The 16,490-nt window shown below is 34.5% G+C and overlaps 1 protein-coding gene and 1 non-coding gene across 3 annotated transcripts in view; both read left to right on the plus strand.

Annotated features, from left to right (window-relative positions):
* Window positions 1-7,314: 7,314 nt before the first annotated feature.
* LOC112150724 lies at window positions 7,315-9,720 on the plus strand. 2 transcript variants are annotated; one of them, XR_004947731.1, is made up of 3 exons: window positions 7,315-8,038; window positions 8,392-8,538; window positions 8,612-9,720. It is a non-coding gene; the product is annotated as an uncharacterized LOC112150724 (transcript). The 2 variants fall into 2 exon arrangements; XR_004947732.1 differs by having other exon boundaries at window positions 7,320-7,433; window positions 7,507-8,538.
* A 1,281-nt stretch (window positions 9,721-11,001) lies between these two features.
* Window positions 11,002-16,490, plus strand: part of clcc1 (chloride channel CLIC-like 1) — a 7,710-nt gene continuing 2,221 nt past the window's right edge. Inside the window, exons 1-7 of the mRNA XM_024279364.2 lie at window positions 11,002-11,546; window positions 11,636-11,734; window positions 12,874-12,984; window positions 13,091-13,312; window positions 13,722-13,862; window positions 13,940-14,039; window positions 16,175-16,272. Coding sequence (XP_024135132.1) covers window positions 11,418-11,546; window positions 11,636-11,734; window positions 12,874-12,984; window positions 13,091-13,312; window positions 13,722-13,862; window positions 13,940-14,039; window positions 16,175-16,272 — 900 coding nt within the window. The 5' untranslated portion in view covers window positions 11,002-11,417. The remainder of the gene's footprint in view (window positions 11,547-11,635; window positions 11,735-12,873; window positions 12,985-13,090; window positions 13,313-13,721; window positions 13,863-13,939; window positions 14,040-16,174; window positions 16,273-16,490) is intronic.

The raw sequence follows: 16,490 nt of genomic DNA on the forward strand, positions 1-16,490 counted from the left end.
GACAATGCTAACACAGTTCAGTACAAATCATCAAAGACCAAATTCAATTTTGAGGCGTCAAAAAGGCAGCCTTGAGTTCAAGAAGATCATGTGAGTTCTGTCAAAACAACATGCAAGCAAATTCAAGTATTTGTTCAGTATAAAGTACTATGTAACCCTCTTTTGTCGTGTACACAAAGTAAATTAGGATTTTGTAATATATTTGAAATAGATACATTTACCTGCATTTTTTAAACGCAACATAAAACTCTTAAGTGTGTTTAAGCTTTTTTAGATTTATATATTTTCTATCAACATATTGGAACAAAAAATGTTTTTAAAATCTTTCATGAACTCCAGGAGACGATGCTACCAACTTGACCACAAAACACTTTGGAACAGAGAGACGGAGAAGCGTTATATCAGTGTATGCTGTTTACCATTATCCGTTAGCGCTTGCTGCAGAGCCAGTTTTTCAAAAGTTCAAATAATAAATACAAAGGGGATATTTTTAACAAGTTAACGAGTGAGGGGGTATTTTTCTTTAAAAGTTACCAGTTTTAAGATAATCAGGAAAAGTTGTGGAAATATTTTGTGGTTAATTGTGCTCAAATAGTATTATATTGATGGTAATTGGTGCTTTGCACACCTGAAAGTTTTTAATGTTTTATTGAAAATTGTAAAACATTTTTCAACAAACAAAACTGTTGATTTTTAATTTAAAGTTGAATTTAAATGATTTTTTTTATATTAATCGTGACTCTGATGTTTAAATTACTTTCTATCAGGTATTAATAAAGTGTAATCAAGTGTGTTGTATTTTTATGGATATCTAGGGAATTTTTTAAAATGGCGAATAAATCTTGGTTCTGAAAACTGAACAGGAGTTCCATCTGTTTATTGTCTTAATCTGCTATATCTCTGTAGGGGTCATGGGAATGCCAGAGCCTGTACCGGCTACTGCTGGGTAAAGATGCGCTACACCCTGATGATGACATCAATTAATTTTTTATAGTCCTGTAGTTGTACAACGTAATCAACCTTGAACTCTATGCATTTGTCTGATCCTGTTTTGGGTTGTTAGAATTATCCTTATTTTATTTTATTTTATTCTATTCTATTCTATTCTATTCTATTCTATTCTATTCTATTCATGACACTTAGACTTATTTTTCGGCAATTTGTAGGCATTTGCAACAACTACTTACAGCACTGTTATTTTAAGCTTAATTTCAGTTTTATTATACTATATATATATATGTATTCCAGTTTTTTTCTGTGTAATTTAATACGATTTAGTAAAATCATCTATTACTTTTAAGAGATGTGAGGTCAAAACCGAATCCTTTTGTGACCATTTTAGACGTTAAAGAAGATGGAGCAGGCCAAGAAGAAAGCAGAGGCCGTCGTCAACACTGTGGACATCTCTGAACGTGAGAAGAGGTACCTGGTGGCATTTTAGAGACAACAGGACATTTTCATGTCGCCAATAAATAATATGTTTGTTTTTACTGTTGTTGTTTCTATCAGTATCTACAAGAAAGCTGGCTTGGGGAAGGAAAAGAGAGAAGTGACATACGTTGTAACCAAAAAAGGAGCAGGCAAGAAGGTGAGAAGACCTCCTGGAGTCAAGGGAGTCTTCAAGGTCGTGGATGGTCGCATGAAGAAGGACATGCGAGGAATGCAGAGAAAAAAACAACACGCTAAAGGAGGCAAAGGGAAAGGAAAAGGAAGACATTCCAAAAGAGGAGTGAAGGGCGGTAAAGGGAGGAAAGGAAAATAAAACTCTTCATGTTTTACAGTGAGGCCTTTCTGGTTCTGTGGGTTTCTGATTTAAAATTCTCCTACTATTTGGAAAAAATTAACTTTGATCTATATTTTGTCAGCTTGATATTTGTTCAGCTTCCAGAACTTGGTTCATTTTCTTCATGCATCTTTTAAAGGTGGAGTTTGTTTCCTTCCTAGGAAGTGCTTTCACTCATCAGATCTACAATTTTTGTTGCAAGACATGTTTTTTTTCTCCACTTTAATTTTGTAAATAACAAATACTCATTTGCCATAAATATTTTACTGTTAAATTAACTTCTGGAGTTCTTATTTTCTATGAATATAAGTCAACACATGAAAGGTTTTTGACCTAATTCATTATACCAACTGTTGTGAAACAAAATTATTTTCTAAAACTACAGCATAAAAATAAATGATTCTATTTACACTATATTATTGGTATTAATCCTGGGTGTACTTGTGAAAAGATAAGTGAGCTGGAAATGAAAATTGAGATTTTTTTTTTAAACTATTGAATATAAACACATTTACAGGACATGCAGACAAGTGCATCCCTAACAGAACATTAACTATAATATTTCAACACAAAATTATTACAGCACAGGACATGAATAAGAAATTTGAAGTAAAAAAATTATATTTGAATTTATACAAATACAATTTGGGTTTTAAAAATGAGTAAATTACCAGTATTTTCTTTGTTTTTATTACCAAATCTAATAAAGGTTTATTTAAAATTTAGGACCCTTTTTAATTTACTCTTTATGAATAGTTTTAGAGCTCAAAAAATGCACAATCATAGAAAAGGTAGAGTGTAGGTTCAGGGGAGTTATTGCAATTATACATTTCTAAAAATGTTATGTGAGAGTTTTTTGTGTATTTCATTGACTTAGATTATTAATGCAACATTTTTTCAGGTAGTAACTCCTGTTAATATTAATAAAGATATTATTCTTTTGTCACGAATTGAGTTATACGCACATTTATTTGGAGATTCTATTTAACCCAGGAACATGAATTTTACTTTTTTATACTTGTTGCGGGCTGCACGGTGGCGCAGTGGTTAGCGCTCTCGCCTCACAGCGAGAAGGCCCCGGTTCGACTCCCGGCTGGGACCTTTCTGTGTGGAGTTTGCATGTTCTCCCCGTGCATGCGTGGGTTTTCACCGGGGACTCCGGCTTCCTCCCACCGTCCAAAAACATGCTTCATAGGTTAATTGGTGACTCTAAATTGTCCCTAGGTGTGAATGTGAGAGTGAATGGGTGTGTGATTGAGGCCCTGAGACAGACTGGCGACCTGTCCAGGGTGTACCCCGCCTTCGCCCATCAGTAGCCGGGATAGGCTTCGGCACCCCCGCGACCCCGAAAGGGAAAAAGCGGTCTGGAAGATGAATGAATGAATGAAATATACTTGTTGCATATTTTTATGCAAATATGGGTTCCTTGTGCTTACCTCAATTTTTTTGAGTAGTCCTAAGTTGTATTTTGGAGCATTTCAAAATGCTGCACTCTTCTTCTTTTTTATCATCAGCCAACCACTTGGCAGCAACTCAATGGATTTATGCATGTAAAAATGAAAGAAGATCTGCTGCAGTTCAAAGCGAGCGTCAGAATGAGGAAGAAAATGTTTAAAGCGACTTTGAGCGTGGTGTCGTTGTTGGTGCCAGGACTGGACTGAGAATTTTAGAAACTGCTGATCTGCAAAAATGTTCACCCAAAACTCTAGAGATGGTTGTTGGCAGCAGAAGACCATCACGGTGTCACTCCTGTCAACTAATAAATAGCAGGAAACTGGCTACAATTCACACAAACTCACCAAAATTGGACAATAGAAGATTGTAAAACGTTGTCTGGTCTGATGAGTCTACATTTCTGCTGCCACATTTGGATGGTATTGGCAGAAAATGGTGTCAAAAACTTGAAAGCATGGATCCAACCTGCCTTGTATCAACGGTTTGGGTTGGTGGTGGCAGTATAATGGTGTGGGGGATATTTTGGGCCCCAATTAAGCATGATTACAACACCACTTCCTAGCCGAGTATTGTTACTGACCATATCCACCCCTTTATGACCATCTTCTGATGCAGAATAAGACGCAGCGTCATAAAGCTGGAATCATGTCAGACTGGTCATGAACATGACGGGTTCACTGGACTCAAATGACCTCCAGAGTCACCAGATCCTAATCCAATAGAGATCCTTCGGGATGTGGTGGATCATGGATGTTCAGTCGACAAATCCAAGGCAATGTGTGATGGTATCATGTCAATATAGACAGAAAGGTTTCCAGCAACCTTGTTGATTCTACGCCACCAAGGATTAGGTTTGTTCTGAAGGCAGAAGTGGGTCCAACCCAGTACTAGCAAGGTGTATCTAATAAAGTGGCTGGTGAGTGTTGCAAAACGTGCTTTGTTGAATTGTTGAACAAAAATCTGGTTTGGTAGGTTAACGATAAATGGGATGAAGACTTGCTGTACTTGTTCTGTGTACATTTTCTACCCAGCAATCATATTTCTGCAACCAACAGATCTGTTTTTTTTTTTTTTTTTTTTACTCCAGTCGATCGTCACTAGTAGATTTTCTCCAGAGAAAATGGTCCAGTTGGGTTTGCTGTACATCAGTCTGTGCCTGCTGTCCCTTTTGGGACAGCAAGTTAACGCTGAGTGGGACTTCTACGATTCAGAAGAGACTAAATCATCGAGGAACCCTGCTGAGGTTGGTCAACATGAAAGCAATCATATTCAATCATACATTTTTTAAATCAAACTGTTAAATAAAGCAAAATGAACTGCATTTTAGTCTTTTGGTGCCGTAAATTTAGGGAAAAAAAAGCATAATACAAGTGAGAATTTAATGTAAAATTTGGTCATGCATTTTGAAAACACATTTGATGATTTAATATAAAAAATAAATACATTTCAATCCCTGTTTAACTCTATTTTAAAGCACTTTTATATTGATCACTTTCTTGTACATTAAATGTGTCATTATCAAGCCAATAACCTGAACAGATGCTTAGCAATTGTTGAAGACCAGGAGTGCTAAGTCGGACTCATCACTACTATATCATCAGCATACATCAAATGGTTAATAATGAGATCTTTGATCTGAATCATTTTGTTTTTATCCTCAAAATTACTGTATTATGTGTATTTCCAGCTAAATTTCAGCTGCTGTGCAGCTTAGCTTTAGAATATTACAAACAATGGACATTCTTAAATAAAATGAATGAATTAATAGTTAATGCACTATTGAAAAATATCTGAAATTCTGGATTTTTAATTGGATATAGAGCCTGAACTGTATATAACAAAAGAAGTATCAAATTTGTAGTTAGTTTTAACTTGGTGTACTGTAACCTCAAGTTGTGGGTATGTAAACTGAAGTTTGCATCTGTATTTTTTTCATATTTAAGTGTGCATTGGAATTACACACATAATGAGTTACAAATCAAGAATTACGCACCAATGAGTCTATTTTCTTTCCATACAGAGAATTCAGGAACTTTCCTCCTCGTAGCTCTAAACCAGGGGTCCTGCAACCATCAGCTCCAGAGCCACGTCTGGCTCTTCTACCACTCCATTGTGGCTCTGGTTCAAGAAAAATACAAAACTTGTATTTTTAAAAAGTAACTACAAAATAAAGTTTAAAAAAGTAAAATAACTTCACTCCCTGCGAGCCTCCAAGACACAGTAGTCGTAGTAGTTTGATAATCGAGAATTTAACACTTTGACAAATTCTAGTGGTTTAAGTGTGACTCATGGTTACAAAAATTCCACTTATTAGCTCTATTTTAATTTTAGATAGATTTATGAATTTCTGGCTACACAGCACCACAAATATTTAAAAATCAAAGTTTTATTTTTTATTTTTCATTGCTGACATTACACAACCTACCATTAAATTTGACCCATCAAGATTAGCCTGTGTGACACAGGAAGTCTTTTATTTTGAAAGGAAGTCTTGTGAACCTTGGTTATAAACTGTTTCATATTTAGGGGGGAAAATCAATTTTCTCTTAAAGTTTGTTTTGTTTATGCCGAAAAATAATAGTTTATTTATATTTCTCATAAAAAATAAATAAAAAAACACTACAAAGTAGTGTTTTATTTTTCTAAAGGATGTGTGGCTCCTACTGGGTTGCGGTCACTGGGAAATCGACCCAAATGGGTCTTTAGATATTAAGAGTTGCGTACTGCTGTTCTAAACACGTTATAAACACTGTTTTTAATTTGAGTGATGAAACTCAGATCTGATTCTATTTTAACTTTTACTTATATTTTTCTAGAAACAGCTGTCATTCCTGTAAATGATGACCCTCCCTTTATAGATTCTTAATGTTTAAAGTTTGTATTTGATTGCTGACAGATGTTTAGTAACATCATTAATTATGTTTAGCTCTTTTGACTTATATTAAAATAACTTTATTGAATCTTTTTTTGATTTTCTTGCAGACTGAAGAGCAAAAGAATCAAATCAAGACCATTTCCCAGCAACCTTCATGCCATCCTGTTTTCAAAAGGTTCCTTAACAGACTCCTGAATGAAGTTAACAAATTTGATAGCGTGAGTCCATGATCTTGAGTATTACTTGTACAAAGATGAATTTGTTCGATTCTTCTCTTTGACTGGGAGTATATTTTGAATGTTGCTACTTTAAATACAACAAAAACATGTTATAATTGAGACATTTAAATATTTTATACCATTCTAACAGCCATTTTCTCATTTCCCTCCAGCCTTCTCAGCCTGAAGATGGTATATATGATGCCAAAATTAAGTTGTCCAAACAAGCCATAGCAGAGATCCAGTCATTTCTGGAAGATAAAGACCGGTTGACTCCAGGGGCTCTGGACCAGGCCATCAGTCAGATTCTGGTGGATGTGAGACCTCACAGTGAGGAAGCCAGAATGTGGCTTTTTGAGGACATAATTGATGTAGAGTTTGACACTGTAAAAAAGGTAACTCCATCCATTTAACAGATTTTTTTTACATCTAATGAAAACTTAGACTTTGTTTTTCATATCCACAGTCATGTTTTCTACAAAGTGGTGGCTCAATCTGCACTGATTTACTGAGCAGAAACACTGACGAATACCTTTTAATTAAATAAAGCTTCAGAAATACAAGCAGCTAAACTGACCCATTTTAAATAAATTAACTAAAGTACAGTATCATGTCATGATATTAATTCTCAGTATTTACATACATATTCTTCCATCGATTTGATGTGATTTTAATATATATTAGTTTATTTTCCATATCTTCTCTTAAAATCAATTTTTTGCAATTACTTTTTTTTCTATAATTAGTAACATCATGTCAACAATAGAGCTTGTATCATGAATATTACATATTTTTGAATAAAAAATGAACTGAAGGACATTTTTTCCCTTTAAAAAACGTACAAAAATAATTTAGAGGAAAAAAGATTAATGAGAATGGTTAATTAGTTTTTTCCAAACCCATCCTAGTTAATATTTGTGGTATTTTAAATTATGCTCAAATTGTGAAGAACCTCTCTTTGTTTCAGATTGGAATATATATTCTGATCGCAATGGCAAGCATTTTTGCGTCGTCAACCACCTTCAGGTTTTTGCCCATTAAAAGTATGTTATTAATTTGTTTTTTGGTCAGTATTATCTGGAACTGGTTCTATCTTTATAAGGTAAGAGGGACTCCTTCAGCTTTTTCTCTTTTTTAATGGTTTGTAAATAAAAAAATATTTTTTTTTTGTCCAGATTGCCTTTGCTGAGCACAAAAATAATTTAATAAAGATGGAAAACATCTATGAGAAATGCAGTGGGCTGAAGAAAATTACATGGATTGATAGCCTGAAAGGTAAACTTACAACATTTACTTCACCTTTTTTTTTTTACTAAGTAATTCAGTAATCATAAGAAGGCTTTAGGGCTAGATCATGCTTAAATTATGAGCTAAAATCATTATTTAGCTCATTCCAGATCTGCTGTAATACCAGGAAATTGTGTCACCACAAACAGCTTCATCAAAACACAACAACAGTTGTACAAAGCAAGCTGAAAATTGATGAAAAAATGCAAAAAAAAGTTTAAAAAAAATATATAGGAGCAGCTTCTAACCCACCTGACCTATACTATTCTCAAGCTGTCGTAGTGTGTCTTTTTGTACATTTGGAGATGTTTCTGTGCTACAGAGTGGTACAGAAGCACATGGACTCTTCAAGATGACCCTTGTGAGAAATACTACAAAGTTCTCATAGTTGACCCTTTCCTGCTGGTTCCTCCTATCAAGGTGGGTTTCTGTTCTCATCAGTGTCAAAGGTAAAACCTTAAAATGGTCTCTGTAAAGATCCCATATTAGATCAGATTGGTCTTTTCAACACTTGGGGCAGAGCTTATGATTTTTCATCTGAGGCTGATTGATTATTAGATATAAAAACTTAAATTCTTTACTTAAAAAACTTTAATTTAAGTTTATACCTTGCAAAATGTGTACATTTTTAAGATTATTTCTGACATTTTCTAACAAATCCCTGCTTTGCTTTAATTCAGTGTTGGTTGCTTGTTGGGGATGGACAGATAGGAGCATGCTGGAAAGTTTTACAATCACAATGTAAATCATATATCATATTTTTTATTTTTTAGGCTGTTGTTTTTACACTTGCAACCTGTATCACTGAATTTTTGAAGCCCTTTGGTCAGGGATTTAGTGAGTTTCTTCGAGCCCTCCTGAAAGATCTGCCAGTTACTCTGCAGATCCCAGTTCTCATCGCTACGACCCTCCTAACTTTGGTAAGGACAACGTTCAATAATAAATAAATTGACTGAAATCTGTACCTCACACATGCATTTGGCTCTGTCACAGGTGTTTATGTATAGCCTTGTACAGGCAGTTTTCCAGCATGGCATCCTTGCATTTTTTCGTCAGTCTCAAAGGGAGACACCTCATCCAGTCATTGAGCACCCACAGCCAAATCCTAGGATGATTGAAGTTCACGTTTATGATGAAGTAAGTGCTAAATCTGCACTGGAGTTTGTCCAAAGGAATCAAGCCAATGACACTAGAGCAGACAGGACCATTATTCATTGGAGGCGAGAGCCACCCATCGTGGAGACGCTGAGATCTGCTCGCCAGAACGGACCCAATGAGGTGGACTCTCACCAGCAGTCACAACAAGCAAATGGCGTGGAAACAAGTGGAGACAATGCTAACACAGTTCAGTAAAAATCATCAAAGACCAAATCCAATTTAGAGACGTCAAAAAGGCAGCCTTGAGTTCAAGAAGATCATGTGAGTTCTGTCAAAACAGCATGCAAGCAAATTCAAGTGTTTGTTCAGTATAAAGTACTATGTAACCCTCTTTTGTCGTGTACACAAATTAAATTAGGATTTTGTAATATATTTAAAATAGATACATTTACCTGCATTTTTTAAACGCAACATAAAACTCTAAAGTGTGTTTAAGCTTTTTTAGATTTATATATTTTCTATCAACATATTGCAACAAAAAAATGTTTTTAAAATCTTTCATGAACTTCATTAGACGATGCTACCAACTTGACCACAAAACACTTTGGAACAGAGAGACGGAGAAGCGTTATATCAGTGTATGCTGTTTACCATTATCCGTTAGCGCTTGCTGCAGAGCCAGTTTTTCAAAAGTTCAAATAATAAACACAAGAGGGATTTTTTTAACAAGTTAACGAGTGAGGGGGTATTTGGTTACCAGTTTTAAGATAATCAGGAAAAGTTTGGGTAATATTTTGTGGTTAAATGTGCTGAAATAGTAATATATTGATGCTAATTGGTGCTTTGCACACCTGAAACTTTTAAGTAATGTTTTATTAAAAATTGTAAAACATTTTTCAACAAATCAAAACTATTGATTTTTTATTTAAAGTTGAATTTAAATGATTTTTTTTTTATATTAATCGTGACTCTGATGTTTAAATTACTTTCTATCAGGTATTAATAAAGTGTAATCAAGTGTGTTGTATTTTTATGGATATCTAGGGTTTTTTTTAAAATGGCAAATAAATCTTGGTTCTGAAAACTGAACAGGAGTTCCATCTGTTTATTGTCTTAATCTGCTATATCTCTGTCGGGGTCATGGGAATGCCAGAGCCTGTACCGGCTACTGCTGGGTAAAGATGGGGTACACCCTTTAGAGGATACCAGTTTGTTTCAGGGCACACAGTGACTCCTATACACACACACACCTAGGAGTAGAATAACCAGTTAATATGTGAAGCATGTTTTTGGACTGTGGGAGGAAGTCAGAGTGCCCATTGAAAAACCACACATGCATGAAGAAAACATGCAAACTCCACAAAGAAATGTCTCTGCTGGGATTTCAACCAGGATTTTCTTCCTGTGATGCAAGAGTGCTAACCACTGACCCACTGTGCAACCCTAAATTTAAAATGTTGAACCCTATTTGTGCTCCAAACAAAATGTATGTCATAAATTCCAAAGTAAAGCACACAAATTATGTTCTTTAAAAATGTAAATTACAAGAACATTTTTTAAATAATATTGAAATAATATTTGCTAAAACACATGTTTTTTTGGTCAAGGTTATGGTAATGTATTTAGGTTGGTGGTTGAATCTCTCTCTTTTTTTGTGTTGGAGAATCGGAGAGGTCGCAGAATAACCTTAACCCTTGTGCTATCATATGGGGTCCAGATGACCCGACTCTCACATTGATGTGTGGCCCCTCCCACGACAAAGGTGGACAGGATTATATGTCTGGCACAGACATCAGTGAAGATAAAAAATCCTTGGTAAAAGAAGAAAAGTTCAGCATGCGCTCTTGTGGGGTCCAAATGACCCCACTTTTAAGGTAAACATGCCTAGCACAACAGAAGGTATATTGTGTTTAAAACATGGGCATTTCCATTAATCAATGAATATATGGTTTAATAGTTACACATATATTATGATGACATCAATTTATTTTTTATAGTCCTGTAGTTGTACAACTTAGTAATCAACCTTGAACTCTATGCAATTTGTCTGATCCTGTTTTAGGTTGTTAGAATTATCCTTATTCTATTCTATTCTATTCTATTCTATTCTATTCTATTCTATTCTATTCTATTCTATTCTATTCTATTCTATTCTATTTTATTTTATTTTTTTTTATTCACGACACTTAGACCTATTTTTCGGCAATTTGTAGGCAATTGCAACAACTACTTACAGCACTGTTATTTTAAGCTTAATTTCAGTTTTATTATACTTATATGTTGAATTTATAGACGAATAATAAATATAAAGAAACGCATTCATTCGAGGCGGGAAATGACGATTCCAAAAAGTATAAACGCCATTTAGGGAATATAAACTACGTTACCCAGGAGGCTTTTCTGTATACGTCATTTACAATTGCCACTTTTTTTGTTTACGTTTTTCCACCAGTGCTAGCTAGTTAGTTCCGGGCAGAATTGTATTATTTTGAAGGCATTAAAACATTTTTTGTGACTAGCAAAAACGTTTATTTAAAAAAAAAAAAAAAAAACGAATTTAAGAAAAATATAAGTTGGGACTTCTGGCACTCTGGGGCAAAAACGCAACTATGCTAGTAGTTAGCTTCTCACTTTCGTTTGGTTGAAATTCTAGTCTTGCCGACGCTAGTTCATCGTTATTCGGAAATCGTCTCCGGATAAGATGCTGTTGGTTTTTCTTTGCTGCGGTCTGTGTCTGACCGGGTTAGGACAGCAAGCTAACGGCGGGTGGCTTGACCCCTTCGACATGCTAAACTACGACTCCAGCTCCAAAACAATGAGGAACTCCGAGGTTGGTCAACGTGGGATGTTTTGTTAGAAATCTAACCGTGGCTTTAGACATGACTTTTTGATATATAAGTAATCATATTCGCCCTACAGTCACAAACCCGCGACATTGCTGAAGACGAGCCCCAGCAGAAAACAAACCAGGCTGTGCTGCCCCAATGTAACCAGCATGTCACAGATCTACTGGAACAGGTTAGTCCTTCAAACATTAGCTTTAACAGCACAATTATTAAGGAAGCATAAAATATGCATTCAAACCATTATTTAAGCTATGAGTTTGATACATTTGTGTGATTTTATTGTATGGTGTAAATCACTGCTTGAAATAAGTAAAATCAAATGACACTTAAAAGTGCAGCTTTCTAATGTGTTAGAGCACATTTTTTTAGCGTAAGGCACACTTTTTCTTGTCAAAAATAACTGATGGAAAAGGTTATTTAAAAAAAAAAACGTAATAGTCTGCATTGACAATACACAGTAATTCCTATTAAACTGTTTTAAAGACCCATTCTGTTCATTTTCCATCTACTTTCAAACCGTTACATGTAGTTTTTGTTTATTTTAATTTATTTTTTCATAACCTTTATTTATTCAGATAAAACCCACTAAGATTTATTTTACAAGGGCATATTACAAAACATGATAACATAAAATAAAACAATAAGATTGGAATTATTACAATTAGAAATTTAAAATGTAAAGTGCAGCAAAGTAACTTTATGCTATAAAATGCAATATATGACAGACTCTTTCTCTGCGACAGAAAGAAACAAAAAAATGTAACGAAACAAGTTTGGACAATTTCAGTTTAGTTTGGAGAGTAGAGAAACTTAAGGCACATGCAGATGAAAAACATCTCATCAGCATAATGACTGACTACAGAACATATCACAAACATTACATAAAAGAGAATAAATTGAAATGTGGTGGGATAAAAAAGAAATAGTTTTACTTTTGTTTATAATTATACAGTAAAAAAAAAATAAATAAAACTTTTCATTTTGTAGGATATAGTTTCTGCAGAGCAGTAGGAGTTCATCAGAAATTTGCTTGTGAATTGTGGGCGCGACTGATGGCGTAGAATTAAGCCAGCACTTAATTCTATTTTTCTAGAAATAACCATTTCAGTTTCCTTCACTTTTCCCCAAACAGCTGCATTCAGTTCATACTTTGTAAATTGTGTTTTTTGAGATCTAAAATCTTAAAAGTTTGCATTGTATTGCCTGGAGAACTTCAGTTAGAGCATTAGAAATGATTCAAAAAAGTATTTAACTTTTCTGACTTTTATTTTAGGTGAATTCTTAATTAAACTCATTTTGAATTTCTTTTAGATTAAAGAGCAAAAGAATAAAATCAACATCATCTCCCAACAATCGTCATGCAATCCTGCTTTCAAGAGGTTCCTAAACAGACTCCTGAAGGAAGTGCACAGAGTTGGTGGGGTGAGTTTATGATGACTGTCTATTTTTCTCTTCAAATATTCCATAATCGAATAGTTTTGGATTTTTTTTTTGCCTTTCTAACAGCTGTTTTGTCATTTCCCTCTAGCCTTCTCAGTCTGAAGATGGTAAATATGACGCCAGCATAAAGTTGTCCAAACAAGCCATAAAAGAGATCCAGTCACTGGTGGACGGTGAAGATCGGTGGAAAACTGGAGCTCTGGACAATGCTTTAAGCCAGATTCTGGTGGATCTTAGGCCTCATGATTTTGAAGCCTGGAGGTGGCGTTTTGAGGACACTTTTGGCGTGGAGCTTGACACTGTAATAAAGGTAACTCCATCAATTTACCAAAATACTTTAAATTTATCTTCTAACAAAACTAGACTTCCCTATACACATCTACACTCGTGTTTTTGAAACACAAAATTCAAACTCAATTCACAAATTCTTCATTTGATTTGATGGGAGATTAATTTGGGAAATCTCCACTTAAAACCATTTTTTTTTTTTAATTAAAATTTTTTTTTATTAACTAATGACACAAATTCAATGACGTGGAACTTGTACTTAAAATGTATATATTTATATATTTTAAACAAAAAAATGTACATGCAATATTTAAAGGAAAATAATTTCAACCATTTTATGACTTAATTTGGAATCACTTAGATAAAAAATATCCAAGTTTATAAATTTTTGATTGGAAATATGCTAACATTGTGATGAACGTTTGTTTCAGATTGGAATATTTATTCTCATCGTAACAGTGATCATCTCTACCGAGTTGTGGTCCACCATCTCCTGGTTTTTGCAATTTAGAAGAATGTTTATCATCTGTTTTTTCGTCAGTATTATCTGGAACTGGTTCTATCTTTATAAGGTAAGAGTGACTCCTTCAGTTCTGGTTCTAGCTTTTTAAAAATGGCTTGTAAATAAGAAGTTTTATTGTTTGTTTAGATTGCCTTTGCTGAACACAAAAACAATTTAATAAAGATGGACAAAGACTATGAGAATTGCAGAGGACTGAAGCAAATTACCTGGAGTGACAGCCTGAAAGGTAAATGTACAGTAAAGAACATTTACTTCACTTAAGTCACCTCCACCCCCAATATTTTTGACGGCCAAGCATTCCTTGTTCTTCGTAAAGTTCCATCAATTTTTGTCTTTAAATTGATCATATTGTTATTTTGACCAGACTGAAGGAGAATCGTAGAAAAGTTATCTGTGCTTGATGGTTTTGGTGTCTCAATTGCATTTTCCGTGCAACTTGCATCTCCCCTTTCCTCCTCTTCATCCTCTCCTTTAGAACGTTTGTCTGCTCATCTTCATCCTCAATTTGATCTTTGTGACGGAGCGGCTCTGTCCCTCCGTCTGAGTGAGCGCACACACCTACACGCTGGCGCGCGCATCCATGTCATAAACCAACTCTGCTGTTATCCAACCACATTATCTTGTAAATTATCTTCCATTTCTTACAGTTTAGACCTCGGGTGCACACTTGGTCATCGCTAGTTTTCCGCATACACACACATACAAACACTTACTCACCGCGATTCTGCAGCACGGCGCCTTAGCCACGCCCCCTTTCCCCCCACCTTCACTGACAGCCAAACCGAGGGATTTGTTTTTCCTGTTTATATAATTTTGATGTCAGTTTTGAGACAGCTGTTTCTAATTTAAATTGTTTGGTTTTTGTTTCTTTATTTTTTCATGTTATAGTTTAAATGAATTAATTGTATTGAAATACTGTTAATTAGAATCTGAAGTTAAAAGAAGAACTCATTGAAATAGATTGTTTAAATGCAGTATTTTCTGGAAGTTAATATTCTGAGTAAAATGCTTAATTGGGTGGGAGTGTCCAGAAGGAGTATAAATGGAGGTACTTCTCTCTCACAATGGCAGTGAGTAACTGAAAAAGAAACAGGCAGAAGAAGTGCCAGTCTGAAATCTGAACACAGAAGGTGACCAGAGAAAAACTTGGATTTATTTTTGTGTCTGTCATTTTGCCCTCAACCCTGCTTAATTTTTGTACATCCCAAAGACTTTATTAAAAAGAAAAACTCAATGGAATCTCTCCTGGCTTGCCTCCTGTTTGGCTGATTTTTATTTGGACTTCTTAAGAGAACCCCGCAACAATCTTCTTCTTAAACATCTGATTCATTTTTCTCTGCATGTTTTTGTTTACTTTTCTTTAAAAAAATTTACTGCTTTATTTCAGCATGTCACTTTTTATTTTTTCTATCTAGAAATAAATTTATATTGTATTTAAACTGACCAATCACAATACATGATACTAAAAAAAGCCTAAATTAACCAAAACAGCTTCCGTGTAAATATTAGCCTAATTCCAAAACAGTCTAAAAAACAAAAAAGCCTAAATTAGCCAAAACAGCTAGCATGTAGCTGAAATATTAGCTAAACTCCAAAACGGCCTAAAAGATCTTAGTAAAAGCCAAAATAGTTTAAAAAGCTAGCAGAATGCAAACTTTAAAACTTTAACTTTTTAACATAAATATGAATAACACAAATGCAGGAATATTATTCTGCATAAACTCTCCATAAAAATATATTTTGTCAAATTATACAAGTTAGAAATGAGCTCAATATAACATTGCTCCATTAATAGCAATAAAATAAAATGATCTGGAAGGCCGGATAGAATTAACTGGAGGGATTGACTTTGACACTTAAGTCTTTTCTTATCTAAATTCAAATTAAACTTTATTTATAAAGTACATATCCTGTTACAGAGCACCCTTCAAAATGACTTAAATACATAAAGAATTAAAACGGGAGTCATGATAAAAACTTCCAAACACACACACAGAAAAAAATCTGTTCATAAAATCAAGTTAAAAGATGAGTACAATTTAAGAACTACTACCGTAAATCTTAGCAAAAAAAAACAAGTTTTAAGTACATCTTAAGAGAAAGAGAGATTAATTGTGTCAACACTAACTGCTTTATCAAAACATAAGTACATTTGTACAAAATCAAGTTAGAATTTCATCCAAAAACAATATATTGATTAAAAATAGGCCTTAAAAATGCACAAATATCTTCTGCTCTGCAGTGCAAATCTAGTTCAGGGATAAACTAATCCTCCAGGTTCACCCTAATCCTCCTCCCGACCCATACCTGATGTCATTATTATGGTTCCATTGTGTGTTTTGTGTATGTATTCACCTACAGAGTGGTACCGAAGCACATGGACTCTTCAGGATGATCCCTGTAAGAAATACCACGAGGTTCTCATGGTCAACCCCATCCTGCTGGTTCCTCCAATGAAGGTAGGTTACTGTTCTCACCAGTGCCTGATCTGACTGAGCATGAAGTTGTTTTTTTTGTGAGTTTAGGGGATTTGTGGAAATTGTATTGCTTTTTTCCCTACAAAAACAGTTTTACTGTCTTGCCACGAGGGGGCACTCATGACACATTTTCTACAAAGACTCTGCTTTAATTGTCTGATTGCTGAAAGCAATCAGAGTATGTTGTTGTAATTCTTTAT

Source organism: Oryzias melastigma, linkage group LG4 (genome assembly GCF_002922805.2).
Source record: "Oryzias melastigma strain HK-1 linkage group LG4, ASM292280v2, whole genome shotgun sequence".
NCBI lineage: Eukaryota > Metazoa > Chordata > Actinopteri > Beloniformes > Adrianichthyidae > Oryzias > Oryzias melastigma.